At 42.2% G+C, this 17,500-nt stretch overlaps 1 protein-coding gene across 8 annotated transcripts in view; it reads left to right on the top strand.

The window, feature by feature from the left end:
- The window catches only part of lama2 (laminin, alpha 2), a 137,886-nt gene that overhangs the window by 102,925 nt on the left and 17,461 nt on the right, over positions 1-17,500 (top strand). For 5 of the 8 annotated variants that reach the window (XM_034580969.1, XM_034580968.1, XM_034580966.1 and 2 more), the window contains 18 exons: positions 521-683; positions 4,327-4,405; positions 4,495-4,626; positions 5,802-5,918; positions 6,056-6,216; positions 6,467-6,605; positions 8,253-8,355; positions 8,973-9,089; positions 9,957-10,139; positions 10,847-10,852; positions 11,520-11,674; positions 12,109-12,252; positions 14,740-14,873; positions 16,087-16,246; positions 16,332-16,456; positions 16,707-16,869; positions 17,186-17,330; positions 17,434-17,500. The exon at positions 17,434-17,500 is cut by the window's right edge and continues 72 nt beyond it. In XM_034580969.1, coding sequence (XP_034436860.1) covers positions 521-683; positions 4,327-4,405; positions 4,495-4,626; positions 5,802-5,918; positions 6,056-6,216; positions 6,467-6,605; positions 8,253-8,355; positions 8,973-9,089; positions 9,957-10,139; positions 10,847-10,852; positions 11,520-11,674; positions 12,109-12,252; positions 14,740-14,873; positions 16,087-16,246; positions 16,332-16,456; positions 16,707-16,869; positions 17,186-17,330; positions 17,434-17,500 — 2,293 coding nt within the window. The remainder of the gene's footprint in view (positions 1-520; positions 684-4,326; positions 4,406-4,494; positions 4,627-5,801; positions 5,919-6,055; positions 6,217-6,466; positions 6,606-8,252; positions 8,356-8,972; positions 9,090-9,956; positions 10,140-10,846; positions 10,853-11,519; positions 11,675-12,108; positions 12,253-14,739; positions 14,874-16,086; positions 16,247-16,331; positions 16,457-16,706; positions 16,870-17,185; positions 17,331-17,433) is intronic. The other 3 variants (XM_034580971.1, XM_034580970.1, XM_034580965.1) reach the window with 1 other exon arrangement.

The raw sequence follows: 17,500 nt of genomic DNA, 5'->3' as shown, positions 1-17,500 counted from the left end.
ACTTCTTTATGAGCAGAGGCCGATAAACACTTTTTATTTTAGAAATCTGATTCATTTCACGAAAACAATATTTGGATAATTATTGATATTGTGTCATTGTTCAGCTCCTTTTTTAAACTATATTGAACTCAGCCCAAAGAAACTTGCAGTAAATGTCAGAAATCAAAAAGCTTGATGTGTCATAATCAAGAATCTTTGTCAGTGAGACAAAGTTCACGCAGCTAGAATAAAGAAACACATCCTCACACACATTGTTTAATCAAATAGAATCCACATGATCTGCTGTTGTCACAATGTCAAGATAAATAATGGACATGGCAGTCGACGCCTGTGTTTACACCCACACGGCTCCATAGTCTTCATCATTGATGATTCTGAATATGTTTGGTGGAACAATATCGGTGAAGCTGGAATACAGAGAGATTTTCTGTCAGTAGCTTGTGCGATTGCATCAACTTGAAGTGCGTCCGTCCACCTGCAGTGTGCTCACCACAGTCTCTTTGTGCGTCCGTGTGTCCAGACCTGCAGTCGAAGGCTGCCCAGCTGAACCAGACGCTCTCACGCGGAGATGGAGCTCCTGACAAGAGCCTGAAGGAGATGAAGGAGGAGATCCAGGCCATGTTAGCTGAGATGAGAAAACGACAGCTGGGAGGGAAAAAGAGCATCGCCGAGGAGGAGATGGAGTATGGACACACACACACACACACACACACACAGACACACACACGGGTCGTGCCTCACTCGCCCACTCGCTGCAAAAACAGACTTTGAGAAAACTTAGCGAACAGACCAAACCTTTGTTTCAGACACACACACACAAACACTCGCTCGCGTGCACAAACACACAGACACACAAAAGCACACCTCCGAGCGTTCACACAAACCAGAGGCAATTTTCTTGATGAAGAGTAAAATATTCAAATTCCTTAGATAGAGAGAGTGAAAATCTGCCAAGGTCGAAAAAGTGTTTGGACAGAAGAAAAAGAAAAGAGCGTCGTTGTTATTGTTCACTTTTTTGGTTTAATGTTTCCTGTTGAGTTTTGAACCTTGTTAACCTTCTCGTTTGCATGGAACCACACTTTATTCTGTTGTATTGTTCACTTTTTTCGTGGATTTAATATTGTTTTTCGCTCGTACCTGCCTGCTGATGCTTTCACTTTGTGCCTCCGTCCCTGCTGGGATTTACTCCCACTTCCCCGTGTTCCTACTGGTTGTTCTGCAGGGTGTTTCCCCTCCAGACTCCTTCTTTCCATGAATTCTCACTACGGGAGAAAAGAAAAACAAGAGCAGACAGGAGGAATATGCATATAATTCACCTTAATAAATCTAAGTGTAAATAACATTGCGAGAAGTCTCCACGGCTTGTTCCGGAACAATCTCTCTGGTATGAGAACGCAACATTTTTTTAGACTAAAACCTCCAAATGCCACAGCACCGATACGTTTGCAATGTTTTTCTCTCCAGCTTCCAATGATGTTCACTGTTTTTAAAGGCATGTCCTACATTTTTTTTATTATTATTTGGGCGTTGACTTTTTTAAACTGGTTTTAGCAACTTACCAGTAATAGTTGTTTGTGTTTTAAATACGTCCTGAATTTCACACATCGATCCCACGTTGCTACATCATGGAAATTCAGACAGCTGCCTCTTAAACCATAAGTCGTGTAATTCATTGGTTTAAACTTCCCCCCTGCATTATTGTTTTTGTCAAAGTCACATTATCAAAGTCACAGTGGCTGAGGGGGAAGAGCGGTTGTCATCTAGGTCGGCGGTTCAATGCCAATCTTCCCCTGTCTGCATGCCAAAGTGTCCTTGGGCAAGATGCTGAACCCTCATAGAAACAGTGCTGCCCATAGATGCACAGTATGAATGTGTGAATGGCAATAAACCGATTCTAGTTGGGTTAACAAACAAATTTCATATCATTCAGGACTTAAATTAACTCTGTGTAACCAATGAAAAACCCGTAAAACAGCACAACACACGACATTGTTTTGCAAAATGCTACGATGTGTGTTTTGAAAAGAAGGATAGATCATAGAAGCTAATTTAATTTCTCGAGTCCTCAATGATTTTTCCTTTCTTTCTCTCCGTGAACACAGGAGACATCCAGAAGTAAACACTCTCCGCTCGGCACAGATCTGATTGCTTCATGTCCTAAAGCCACGATTCTCTCTGCCGAGGTTTTAACAAAGTTTCTCACTTTGTTGCTCTCACTTTCTTCGTCTCTCTCTCAAGGCATTTTGAGGAAATTAGTAATCCGCCCTCTTCGCGCCTCCTCTCCCCTCCTCTCTGTCTGTCTGTCTCTCTCAGCAGTAAATATTGACGAGGTCGATGGGTTGATTAAAAGTTTTGCCGTCGGGGCAGAAAACAGAGACATAAAGATAGAAAGAACGTGCGGGGAAGGAAAGTCACGGAGGTAGAGGAGGAGGAGGAGAACAGAGGGACAGAGAGTCGTACTGGAAGAGAACAGGAGGAGAAGAAAGAGAAATTGTCTCTTGTCTGTCAGTGTGCGTTTGATTATTTGAGCTGTGGAGACAAAACACAAACGTCAACAAATGTTAAAGTGATTCTTCGGCAAAATGGACAAATCAGAAAAATATGATCACTCGTTTGTTTGAAACCTCTGCACACCTGCTGCGTTCTGCTATGTCCTGTAACGTTGTAATAATCAGCTGAGTAATGTTTAGACAGCGTTTCTATTTGTGTTTTATAGTTGATTATATTCCTTTTCTTGCTTTCTTCATTTCCCCCCCCCCACAGGGTTCATTCAATTTTCATCAAATCCCATCATTACCTCGCACACATCCCCACAAACTGTGTGAAACTGTCCTCTGAGTGATGTCAACTGAAGGACACTAGATATTTGTTGTTTTAATTAATGCTGAAGGTGGAAAAAAAAAAAACGAGGCTCGTTAAGCATATGATTATTAAACTGTTTTAGATGTTTCCAAAGTGAGAAGGCTTTGTGAAAACAAGATGTTAAAGTGTAATGAGAACATTCTCCACTAAACGGCTGCTTTGCAAATCTTAATGTGTGGCTCGTATAAAGCTTGTGGAATTAGAAATATTCACAAGTTGTTTTGAATAGCTTGTAATACTGTGGACGTGGGGGGGGGGGACGAGACCAGGGAGGCTGGAAGTAAGTCAGAGCTGGGGGGTGGTGAGACACAAATATACAATGACGTCATATTAAATACAATACAGCATCAGAACAGTCATGGTTTTTGATTTAATTTCAATTGCCAACAACATTTTATTCTCGTTTTTTGACCATTTTCTACTACAACAAAGTTAGGGCCATTAACGGATGTCTCACCTTGTTATTGATTTGTTTAGTTAACTTTTTTGCTGCAAAGTTCCAGTCTCTCGCCTGTAGGGGGCGCTGCAGCCCCCTCAGCGCCCATATTTTCCAGCGTCCCTGGGGTGAGACGAGAGGATTGTTGAAATGTACGGGGCCACATTTTCAGCCTGTCAGCTTCAGGAAGTTAAACAGAATATGTGGGTGTTTGAACCCATGTGACAGGAACTTACGATGGAGTTCATTGGCCCCTGAAGCCATCAGCGCTCTGCTTGTTACTTCACTGTGTTCCTGCACGACTGCAAAGCATCGAACCTGCGGCGTCTAAGACTGACTTGATCACAATCATTGTCATAAACATTGTACACTTCCTATGTTTGCATGTAATTCTTGTTAGTTGACTGACTGGATGAGTGACGACTGTTTAAAGTTGTTTTTTTGTCATGTGACCTCTCTGATGAGTTGGATCAACGGTATCAAGACAAAAAGAGAAACGGGCAGTGATGTAAACATTAACACACACACACACACACACACACACACACACACACACACACACACACACACACACACACACACACACACACACACAGACACACACAGAGACACACACACACAGACGATGCTCCTGTCTGGGCTTTAATTGTCCTTCAGTGACTCGTTCTCTGCCGCTTCTCCCCGTCGCCGAGCACAGCGTGTTGCTGCCGTGTACATTAGCACATATTGCTTCGCCCTCCCATCCAATCACATGCAAACGCGCACGCATTAGCTCGGGTGCTATTTGAAATGTTTTCCTACTGCCACAATTTAATCTAACTCAGCCTGAGGGGTCAATAGAGGAAAATCGGCAATTTCATTCCTGCATTTCAACGTTCAGTCATATGGAGCGATTATTGTCTTTGCACTCGCAGAGGCTCTGTCACACATCACAATAACTCTGCTCCTCTCCCCTCTGTGAAATGTGGCGGTGACTTAAACTGACTCCACCAAAATAATAATACAGATATTTCCTCTTGTCCTTCCAGCCTGGCAGAGGAGCTGTATCAGAAAGTCAAGAGAATGTTTGGCGACCCCCACCAGGCCACAGAAGACCTGAAAGCAGAGGTAATCAGAGCTCCTCATCCTGACTCTTCAGTCCTCACTGTTCCCTGAATGAATGACGTGAACTCCATGCTCCCTGATCGGCTCCACAGATAAAAGCCAAGCTCTCAGACCACGAGGGGAAGCTGCAGGAAGCCGAGGATCTGCTCCGCGCCGCCCAGGGGAAGACGAGGCAGGCCGGCTCCCTGGCTGAACAGAACCAGGCTAACCTCACCGCGCTCGAGGTATCGTCACACATCAAGTCCCACATGTCGACTTTTACTTGTACATACGCAGCAGTAATAAGCTTGAACACTAACTCTCTGTTCTCAAGGTCACTGTTAAATATTAAATAAGTGATTTACTGTTTACGTACTGACATAATATCACGTTTTTACTGTGACAAGCAACTTTCTAACTATCATGTTTTATTCTACTCTTTCTCAAATTAACTTTGAATTCTAAAATATATAAACACTTGTTTAGCCACATCCCCAAAATATCAAATCTATATGGAAAAAATATTCTCTCTCTTTTAACTAAAGAGTCGACATAAGTGCTGTGAAATAAAAACGTGAGGAAATTTACAAGAATTAAACAAAATAACTTGAAATACAAATAAATGAATAAAAGTGAAACACTTCAGTTTAAAAACAGCACCACAGATCTGTAGAGCCATTAATTTGTACATGAAAGTAATCACATTACATTAGTTAGAGCCATGACGGCAAACACTGCACCCTGTTATTAATATAAGTTTTTATTTTGATTTCTTAAAAATCTAAAAGTCCTCAAACTTCTCAGTAATCCATAAAACTGGATCTCATCTCATATTCATCCCAGACACGACTTATTATTTTCTTTTTAAGCCTTTTTTTTTGTTTATGATTCATCATCGAGAACAGCTCAGAGGCAGCACCGACTCCTAACAGAGCCAAACAACAAGTGTTTATCAGGGAGATTATTCTACTTGGCCTCGAGGAAGGACTCTGATCGCACACAGACACACACACAGACACACACACACACTTGTTGTTTCTCTTTGACCCTGCAGACTTTTACTTTATAGAGAGAAGCTTTATGCAGAGAAGAAAGTGGAACACACACACACACACACACACACACACACACACACACACACACACACACACACACACACACACACACGACACTGGGTTTATACTGAGTTCACACATTATTCAATCAAATCACTCACATTATAACATTTCAACTTTACTGAACTAAAAACACTGGAAGATTCTCTGTTGTGACAAGTATCTGTCTTTCTTTGTCTGATGTGACTTTTTGAAGGAATCAACAAATCAATTAATCGAGGAATTAATCAACAGATTAATTGTTAATAAAGATAATCCCTAGTTGCAGCCCTTAATGTTCAGGCTGTTCATCTCTTGTGTTGCAGAGGAAGCGCTCAGCAGTCAGCTCAGTGAAACAGGAGGCGCAGGAGATCCTGGGACAAGGAGAACGTCTGCTGGACGAGGCGAACCAGCTTTCTGACAACATCAACAAAGAGATAGAGGTACAACCAGTGAGAATCCAGAAGCTCCACTGTAACGTGTGTCTTTAGGAATCAGGGACACAAATAGTAGTTTCAGAGTTAGTCCCTTTTCCCCTGCACCCGATCAGTGTCTTCATTTTTTTCCTCTGTGCCGTCAGGACCTGGAGGAGATGGAGCGCGACCTGGGTCCTCTCCACGATCGGCTCGGTGACAGAGTCGATCGTCTCACCAGCGGTTTGACTGACAGCCTGGCTCACCACGTGCACGAGGCGGAGGAGCACGCCAAGCAGCTGAACGAGTCTGCTGCCATTTTGGACAGGTGAATATAAACACAGTGTATAATACAATGTTTAAGACAAGAGTTAAACCATAAAAAATATTCTTATTGCCTCCCTTTAAGAAAATCCATTGTGATGCATTCATGTGAGAGTTGTCGCTGCAGAAATCTGAGAAAAGTTTTACCAACGTGTGTCTAACACATGGAACAGGAAACCACACGTTAACGTCCCGTCCTCTCTCTTGTCCTCTCTCTTGTCCTCTCTCTTGTCCTCTCTCTCCATCTTTCCCAGTATTTTGGCCGATGCTAGAAATCTCTCCTTCAACGCGACCGCTGCCTTCAAGGCCTACAGCAACATTAAAGCCAACGTGGACGCAGCGGAGAAAGAGGCGAAGGCGGCCAGACAGAGGGCGAGTGAGGCTCTGGCACTGGTGAGAAGATCAACACTCACAGAAACACACACACACACACACACACACACACACACACACACACACACACACACACACTTATTGGCCATATTCAAAATATTTAATTCTTCTATTGATTCTAAATAACTGGTTCCTTCAGGGATTAAAAAAGTGTCCTGCAGTTAATTACATAGACTGAATATAAAGATGGAGAACGTGATTCTCAACAGTGAAGCCAAATCTTCAGGATCGCCCCCTGGTGGTTGGCTGCAGTATAGGTAAAAAACCCTGCCTCCTCCATGTTAGCGGATGGGAACATGGACCAAACTAGTACATGTAAAATAAACGAAAATAATCCTCACATTTGATTTTTTTTCAAACGTTCATTTCTTTCTGATAAAGACTATTAATAATGTCAAAATTGCAAGATGGAAGCTTTTGTATCTGGGATATTTCATCTTCATTTTGTCTGTCTTTATTTTCAGTCAATGATTCTATAGGATAAAAACATCCCATCATCTGCTGTTCATATTTTCCTATACATCATCTATTACACGGCTGTAAAAGCTGTACTGTGTAGGTCCCTTTATACTGAATGTAATACACCTCACATTCAGGTGTAGCTTTCATAATGCAAATATCAAGTAGATATATATTCTGGGTATGTACACCAAGAACGTGTACTCTCAACACAGGAAGTGGTGTGTGTGTGTGTGTGTGTGTGTGTGTGTGTGTGTTGCATGCAGTAACAGTAATGTAAGCTTGTGCTCTCCATTAGTCACGGCTGAGAGATCAAAGCTCTTCTCTGTCCCTCTCTTTTGCTTCATTTTCCCCCACTCCACCTTTCATTATCACACACACACACACACACACACACACACACACACACACACACACACACACAGACACACACACACACACACACACACACACACACACACACACACACACACACACACACACACACACACACACACACACCTGAAGTCTCCCTTTTCTCCCTCTTTCTTTCTTTCCTTCTGCTCTTAATTTATCTTTCTCTTCTGTGTTCACACCACTTTTCTGTTTTGTTCATTCTCCATTTCTTTGCTTTTTCTTCATCACATCCCTCATTTTAATATTCCCTTTAATCTGTAATAATTTATTTTCCTCTCTGGTCCTTTTTTTTAAACTTATTTTTCTGTGAGCAGTTTCCTTCATTTGGGATTTTTCTGCCAATATTTTTACCTTTTTTCCGTCTGATTCCCCTCGTTGGGGTTTCTTGTTGTGAGGTTTAGTACAGAGGTTGAAAAGTCCAAACAGAAAGACAGTGAGAGGAGGTGTAGAAATGAAAAGAACGAAGAGGTTGGGTTGAAGAACGAGTGTAAGAAGTAAAGTCTTTCTCAGAACATCATTAACAATGCAAAGTAGTCATGCTTTGATCTTACAGGGAGATTGTACAACACCTTGGTTTTTAATTCATGCACGGGATGTGAATTATTCTTAAAGTCATACGTTCTGGTGTGTGTGTGTGTGTGTGTGTGTGTGTGTGTGTGTGTGTGTGTGTGTGTGTGTGTGTGTGTGTGTGTGTGTGTGTGTGTGTGTGTGTGTGTGTGTGTGTGTGTGTGTGTGTGTGTGTGTGTGTGTGTGTGTGTGTGTGTGTGTGTGTGTGTGTGTGTGTGTGTTCAGGTTTTAGGTACAGACGTCCCAATGAAGGAAGCAGCTCAAGAGTCCCTGCAGAAGAGCAAGAGTCTGTTGAACCAAGCTAAACAACTGCAAAATGATGTCACAGGTAACCACAAGTACAAGTGTGTAATCTATGTTTCATACAAAACTGCATATTGTATATATGAGGATATAGCTCAGCTGCTAATTGTTGTTCAAAGAGCTTCAGTTCTGCAGTAATCGTATTGAAATGATCATTTATATATTTTTTTACAATCTAGAGCCGATTTATTCGTTTGGTAAATATTTCTTCTTTCAAGTTCTATGTTTGATTGTATTCGTGTTATTTGTAATAAAGTTTTATGGTTAAACTATAAAATATAATACATTTCTTTGTCATAAAGGTTTGATTATTGCCTTTTTTTATGTTATTATATCAGCCAATATATCTGTATTTTAACTGTTTACTCACTAATGTGTCGGCATTAGCATCGGCCCTAAAGATAAATATTATTCAGGCTCGAGTACGAACAGGTATCGATTTATTCATTTGAACGAGTTCATCATTTGTCAGTTTCACTCTTCTTCTGCACGCTGCTGTCTGTCACTGCTCCTCTTCAGGGAGGTGAGGGGAGTGATTAGCAGGCAGCTTCAAATCAAACCATCACCATCATTTCACCATGTGTGTGTCTGTGTGTGCGTGTGTGTGTGTGTCTGTGTGTGTGTGCGTGCGTGCGTGTGCAGAGAATGCAGATAGTGTCTCCGGGCTGAAGGACAGAGTCAAAGCAGCAAAAGACAAAACCAAAGACCTGCTCAAAGCTGTCAACGGAACCATGGCAACGCTCAACTCTATCCCAAATGGTATGTCTGCATCCACGAATACACAGTGTGTGTGTGTGTGTGTGTGTGTGTGTGAGTGTGTGTGTGTGTGTTGTGTGTTCATGGGAAGGATATAAAGAGAGAGTGGATCGATAGTGGGCGGATAGAGGTCAGTTCTCTGGTAAACTCGACTTGACACTGTGAGACTCACACAGACGCACAGAAACGCACACATAGCTGCATTTGGATCAACATATATAAGTAAAAGTTAAATGTAGTTGCTACACATTGTAAATGTCGGAGACCCAGAGGTTAAACCCGCCACGTGAGTAGAAGTGTGAGTTCTGATCCGTGTACATGGTACGGTGGGTGGGATTTCACAGGCTTTACCAAACCTGATAACACAATCACAGGTGAACTTAGTGGTGATGTTCAGCAGTGATTATCCACCAGTGTGAGAGGTTCACAGCTGCAGCTCTGCCCCTGAAAGGTGAGTTACCCATTATGTCATAACACGTTTGGTATTTATGGTCAAACATCGAACTACAGGACAAATCCTGTGGATCAAACGCTGTGTAAAGAAGTAATCAAACCCTCACCACCTTTAATACAAAGAGTCAGCAGGATAATCCTGTTTATTCAACTTGTCAGATGTTTTCCCTTAATTGTTCGACAAAAATTGAAAATGTCAGACACTACATACTAATATTTTAATTGTCGATTTTGTCTTAATCTGCATATTATTCTGTTTTGTTTGTTATGACACAAACAAATAATATGGTTTATCTTTTTTGCAGTTAAATGATTGATACAAAATCTCACCTGTTGCAATAATACCACGTCACTGATTAAGGTTTGTAATGCTTTGTTTTTCAGTTTCTTCATCATTGTTGTTATTTTCTGTGACAGACACAGCGGCTAAGCTAGCAGCCACAAAGGCCGTAGCGGCCGATGCTAACGCCACGGCCATAGATGTCCTTGAGCGCCTCGGGGATTTGAACCTGCGAATCGATGGCCTGCAGCGGAACTACAGCGAGCTGGAGGACACTGTGAACGCAGCCAATCAGATGATCCAGGACCCCGACAAAAACAGTAAAGTGCTTTTTTCAGTTTTGTCGGGTTAAAGAGTAACAAGCCAGTGACGATTTCTGTCTGTAAGGATGAAAAATGCTTGATGCTTGTTATTCCTTCGCGCTGGAGACAACCAGGAGCCAGTCTGACACAAGATATCTCAAAATCTCTGTGAGGGAATTTCTTCATGTTTGGTAGAAATGTCCAGTCGGACTCGACGATGAACTGATTCGATTGTGGTCAAAGAGCAAAGTCACGGTGGCCTCACAAACATGTCTTTGGCCTCTCGAATCTGCCTTTAGGGGAATTTCTCCAAATTCTGACCCGGTGCCACTCGGACTCAAAGAGGAACTGATACGATTTCAGTGGTCAAAGGTCATAAGTCACTGTAACCTCATGAATCTGGAAAGAAATGAATGTGGACTGAAACTGCGCTGGTTGGCGGAGGCATACGACCACATACTTCTGGTTTATTATCAATAAATTCTACCCTTTTAATTTGATAAAAAACCCAAAGTTTGAATACAGATGATAATGAAAACAAGAGATAGAGGTTTATTAAGTATTTCTCCGTAGCAGTCTGTCAATAATCAAATCCTCAATCTAAATATAATCCTGCTTTACATTAATTTCCTCTGAGCATCATAAATTTATAAATTCATGATTACTTCAAACCTGATAATTTTTTCTCTCTCTGTCTCTCTTTTTTTTTTTCAATCCCCACACAGCCATCAGTATGTATACTTCACTTATCTCAATATAAAGTATTTACCAGAGGTGGTGAACCAATAAAATGTTGTAATTACAAGTAGTTAATGTTAAAATCCCGTGTTTCTTCACATTCAGACTGAAAATCATCACTCAGATGCAATTCAAGTTGTTTGTTTATCAGTTGAGTCAAAATGATCTGAGTTCAACAACAGTATTGGAGCACCACCCGTTCATTTGATGGCCATCTTTGATATCTCTCTAGTCATTTCTTCTAATAATGCGTCCGCTCTGCCCTGCTGGAGCATGAGAGCTCTGCACACCGCAAAGCATGGAGCTTCTTTCTCTTTCTTTCTGTCCTTATTATTCCTTCTCTTTTTTTCAGTTTCAAGCTTTTTTAAAATATATAATCACAAATAGAGTAGAAAGTGTTTTTTTTCTTTGAATGCTGAGCTGCACTAATGGTTCATCTCTCTCCGGCTTCTCCATCTTTCCTGCTCCTCAAACCATATTTCTCCTCCTTTCTGAGTAATGTCAACGATCTTTCCAGCTGCCATTGTTATTCCTCATCCTCTCCACGCCGCTCTTCACGCGCTCGCTCTCTCTCAGCCGTGATATACCGTACGGTGTTGATGGCAGCAGCCACTGTGCCGCTCTGTGTCACTGCTGCACTTTATCTCTCCGCACTCTCAGTCCACGCTGCAGGAGCTAAAGTGAAAGATCTGGAGGACGAAGCTGATAGGCTGTTGGAGAAGCTGCAGCCAATCAGAAAGCTGCAGGACAACTTGAAGCGAAACATCTCGCAAATCAAGGAGCTGATCAACCAAGCCAGGAAGCAGGCGAACTCAGTGAGTGGTCAACACACAACCTGATCATATTTAAGGGAAGTTTAAGTCACAAATATGTCCTTAATGACAAGTTTACAATTGTATAAATGATTTAACATCATTAGATCAATGTTCGCTCCTCTCACAAGCTTCTTTTCTCTTTTCTTTATAATAAGAGGCAGGATTTTTGTCAAGAATTCCATCTTAAATCTGAACTCTTTCCTGTAAATGAAATATGTGCTTTTCAAATGCACTAATTTTACTCTCTTGACTACTAAAACCAAAGTCAGTTGTAGTAGCATCAGCAACTTTTTCAAAGTTAAAACAAAGTTCACAGCAAACACTGGAGAGATGCTTGCCCAGTTTCTTTTCACCAGACTAACTACATATAAACTAAATCCAACAGGAAACACTAAGTCTTTACGTGGAAACTCTCATTCTCTCTCTCTCTCCAGATCAAAGTGTCCGTGTCGTCAGGGGGCGACTGTCTCCGTAGTTACCGTCCTGAAATCAGGAAGGGGAGGTACAACACCATCATCCTTCACGTTAAAACCACCACACCGGACAACCTGCTCTTCTACCTGGGATCCGCCAAATACGTAAGTGTAATACTGACTAACTTCCTTCAGCTCGATGGTTACTCTGCAGCGCGTGATCCTACTTGGGATAGGAACAGATACTGAATGTGTAAGGTTGACAAAAGATTTGTTTTCGGCTCAGGATTCATTAAAAACAAACTTAAAAATATTCTTAGAAGACAGTGGACAGTCGTTAGCTGCCCTTCCATGAATTACAAAAACAAAACCCTTGACTTACCTGTGCATTATCATGTAGAGACCGAACGCTACATGCCTTTTATCATAATAATGCTTTTCCTGTATATTAACACTCATTAGCTCTTTTTGTATATAAACTGTATCTGCAGTTTATATGGCTCTTGTATTATTGATGAAAAATCCACTTGACAGTTTCAGATTTTTTAAATGCTTCATATTAAAACATTAATCATATTTAATATAATGTCGAGCTGCTGTTTACTGCGAAGCATTTATCATACTTGGTTGTGCCAACGTATACACACACACACACACACACCACACACCACACACACACACACACACACACACACACACACACACACACACACACACACACACACACACACACACACGCCTTGTTAAACTGTATTTGTGTGGACTCCTTCATAGTATATCCTCTAAAACCCTCAACCTAACCATCATAGCACATTGGGCTTCACACCACGAATATAGTAACACACAGACACATGGCATTATTATTCATATCAAATTCTTCACAGAGAGAATTAGAGAGAGAGAATTAGTGAGGGACACACACACACACAGACACACACACACACACACACACACACACACACACATGCCTCCGTGTTCAAGACTTCCCAGTCAGACGAAGCAGAGCAGTGATTTCTCAGGGGAAATCAGGCTAAAGCAGATAGCAACATAAACTTGTTGTTAATTGCTGCTGCTCTTTAGGACACATACACACACACACACACACACACACACACACACACACACACACACACACACACACACACACACACACACACACACACACACACACACACACACACACACACACACACACACACACACACACACACACTCGCTTTGGGATTATCAGTGGTACCTGTAACCAGGAGAGTTTTCAGGGGAGTTAGTGAGTCTGTGTCAAGAAATATGAATTACTGTCATATTAGACAAATCACTCTGGGAGCAGGTGTGTGTGTGTGTGTCCCTCTGCATGTTTACTATACGTGCATGAGTGTGTGTGTGTGCACATCTAACATGTCATTAACAGTGTGTAACGCCAGTTGGATAAAAACGATGCTGCCCTGTGATCTGTGCTCATGAATAATCACCATTACCCCGGAGATACTGCAGCGATAAGTGTGTATACCTGTTTGTTTGTGTGTGTGTGTGTGTGTGTGTGTGTGTGTGTGTGTGTGTGTGTGTGTGTGTGTGTGTGTGTGTGTGTGTGTGTGTGATTTGCGTCTTCAAATGTGACTCCCTAATAATCTCTAATTGTGCATAATGCTATATGAATAATAATAATGCTGCGCGAGTGCGTTCTTCAGAGAGACGGCAGCGAGATGAGAGCATATGCTCGGAATCGTCTTATTAATTTCTTTTTGGCTCATACATAAATAATAAGATCATTAATCAAAATACAGCAGGATTCTGTGAAAACCCACTTTCAGAGACAGATGGAGAAAACTTCCGCCTTTGTACCCTCAGAATAGATCAGAGCCGGGTGTGAAACCGCTCCACTGTTCACTACTCCCACCGTGATGCACACTCAATAAGCTTCTCTGTGGTCTGTAGTAAAATGGAGATTTTGGACACTTAAGTTTCGAGAGACACTTCTCAAGGTCGTCGCAGAACTCATGTAAGTGGGTTTACTCTTTACCTGCAAACGGGTATTCTCTGTAAAGCCTTGTAACGTAGAATGAGAGGAGAACAGGTAGTTGTGGAAGTGGAAGTCAGACACTGCGACTCAGTTTAAATTTGACATAAATAGAGAATTAGATACAGAATGATGATGTTTTTTTATCATCTGGTCAAAAAAACTCCTTTCTGCAAAATGTAGTTTAAATTCTCTTTTTAGCAGAATCCTTTCTAGTTGTTTCTTCGAGGTTTGAGGTTCACTGTGTGGCCAGAGGTGAATCTGATGATCTCACTCACTCATAAGTTCTGATCTATATATGCGTGTATTGATGAATTGAAACCTGCTCTTTCTGCAGTTTCATTAGAAAGCAGTGAACTCGGTCGGTTACGCTGCTGCCATGCGGCCCTGTGAGGAAAATCCATTGCCTTACTTACATATCTAACTAGAAACAATCTGCCTTGTGGACACAGAGAATCTGAATTTATATAAACACACCGGCTCCTCCACTGCATCTTTATCTCTCCGCCTCTCTCCTGTTGGACTCAGCTTGTTTACTTGTCCGTTGACGTCTTGGCCAGAAAAATAGAGAGCAGGAGATTTTCAGATTTCAAAGAAACAGTTTTTTACTCTGGTTTTTCTTCTCCTGTGGGTCTCAGGTGGATTTCTTGGCCTTGGAGATGCGTAAGGGGAAGGTGTATTTCCTTTGGGACGTGGGTTCAGGTGTGGGGAGGGTCGAATATCCCCATCACACCATCCACGACGGGAACTGGCACAGGATAGAGGCGTCTCGGTGAGAAGTGTGCACACTCATACATATCCAGCGCATGAGTCACATTCTTTGTGACTCATATACATGCATTGATTCATATGTGCTGTGTTGAGAAACATAGTGTGATGATGAACTTATGAACTCAGCACTTACATCATATTCAGAAATACACAGATACAGGTACATGCAAATATATAGTACTTATCTACAGGCTCCATTCTAGGGCCTATTTGATGTTCAGTATAAAATATGCACATACAAATATACACATTCAGTACTCACAAAGCATGTGGCTGTACTGAATGTGTATATTTGATTGTGTGCATGTGTGGGTGTGAGCTTTTTTGATTTTTATTATTTTGAAGAAAGCGAAAGATGAAATTAAAACCATAAGATAATTAAATACAGCGATGTCAGAATGGGAAAGTGGTCTAAGACATTTGATCCCCGATGTATTTAAACAACAAAATCAAGATTCCTTTGGAGTTGATGCAGGATTTTGTGCCGTTGAGGTCAGGGAGCGTCTTTAATCACGTTGTGGCACCGACAGGCCGTTATGAAATATATAATAAACCATAAATGTTTTGTTTTTCTCACTACGACCCAATGAAATCAACAACAGCCAACCGTAACAGCAAAAGCAAACAAACCTACAAACCACAGGACGTCATCCATATCCATTTCATCCATATTGCAGAAGGAAACATGTGGCTTCACATGGGAAATCTAGAGTTTGCAGCCTTGTCAGCCGGTGGCACATCATTACATAGATACAGTGTGATCCAACACTTCCACTTTCTCCCTCTGAAAGCTGACATGGAGCTTTATAGACCATCCAGCACCAGACCCATTCACAGCGAGCAGACGCCCCACCTGCAGCACGCACTTCCATCCCAGAGATTTCCCAGTGGTGTTTTCCGTTGGGATCACACAGGCTATCAGTCTTGAAAATGTTCCCCTGCAGAAACGGAAACCGAAATGCGGTTCCTTTGCTTTTGCTTTGAAAAACAAACTCCTAGGTGGGAGATTAATCTCGTTGCACAGCTCAGAGGTTTTGTGCCGCAACAAAATGGTTCCACGTGGTGTTTCTATCATTCATCATCGCGGAGAGTTCATTAAAGCTGATTCCAAGCGCCTCTAACTTCGCGGGGTCGGTGTGAATGTCTTTCCAGGAAATGCAGAATCGCGAACGAAATAACATCAAAACCCACTCTCTCTTCCTCCTTATCTCCAGTAATGGGCTGAATGGAACCATATCAGTGTATCCTCTGGAAGGCTCCATGGCTGGTATGATGCCCACGCCGGCAAGTGCCAACTCGCCCACGGCCTACACCATCTTGGACGTCGACCACAACGCCTACCTGTTCGTGGGAGGAATACTCGGCACCGTCAAGGTATCCGTCCGTCTCTGTGTTTGTGTGCATCATGGACCCGTCTGTCTTTTTTTTTCGTCTCATTATTATTATTTTTTTTCCCCAGAGAGCAGATGCAGTGAGAACGTCGACATTCACAGGCTGCATGGGGGAAACCTTCCTGGATGGTAAACCCATCGGACTGTGGAACTACAGAGACCGACAGGGAGACTGTAAAGGATGTTCTGTCAGGTGCACAAACTTATTATTCACATGGTTTTATTACTCTTCATAAGTTGTTATATACTTTTCTTTTACCTTGTTTACTGCTGTTAGTATGCATCCTTTAAAATCAAATGGATATATAACTTGGTGTGGTTATAAGCTTATGAAATCAAAATAATTCCTTTTCTGTTAATGTTTAAGAGGCTACATCATCTTCTTCGTCTTTGCTTCTTTACTTTTTTTGTGTGACGTTTGAAATGTGTCTCTGTTTCACCAGCCCCCAGCGCTCAGATGGGGAGGGGATAGTGCAGCTGGATGGCGAGGGCTACGCCGCGGTGGGACGACCCACCAGGTGGAACCCCAACGTTTCCTCCGTCACCTTCAAGTTTCGCACTTTCACCTCTGAAGCTCTGCTCATGTATCTGGCCACGGAAGATATGGTATGTGGGGAAACTAAGAAAAAAGGGTGTGGAACTCAAAAGGTTAGTCGATTTAAGAGAAGTCAGGATTAAAAACGCCGAGAAGTGAAGACTTTGCCGTGAACGTTGAGGTCACCTCTCTTTGGATAAAACCATTAATCCATCAACTGACAACCTTAAAAAGTTACGGAGAAAAGATTAAAAAAACTTTTCTCTGCTCTAACGAAGGTGTGAACATAATATTGTTCTTACCTGCGCGTTGAGAACATCAGTGTTTTGTTTTTCTCGGCTTCACAATGTCGGTGCTTCACAGCCCATTTCCTCTGGTTCTGTACAGAAGGACTTCATGTCCCTGGAGCTCTCAGAGGGCAAAGTGAAGGTGAACTTTGACCTGGGCTCAGGGGTCGGCAGTGCCCTGTCAGCCAGCCGCCACAACGATGGAAGCTGGAAATCCCTCACCATGTCCAGGAACAAGAAACAAGGTACATCACTGCAAACAGCCAATGAACGATCGGACACTGAAGCCGTGATGTTAGAGGAGGATCTGTTCTGTTCCTAATTCTGTCTCTTTACCTGTTTACACAGCCACGGTGACGGTGGTGGACATCAACAGCAGCGCTGAGGAGAAGATAGTGGTCACATCTCCGGGTTC

Source organism: Hippoglossus hippoglossus, chromosome 24, assembly GCF_009819705.1.
Source record: "Hippoglossus hippoglossus isolate fHipHip1 chromosome 24, fHipHip1.pri, whole genome shotgun sequence".
In the NCBI taxonomy this organism is placed as follows: domain Eukaryota; kingdom Metazoa; phylum Chordata; class Actinopteri; order Pleuronectiformes; family Pleuronectidae; genus Hippoglossus; species Hippoglossus hippoglossus.
This window is presented reverse-complemented; position numbering and strand designations above follow the sequence as displayed.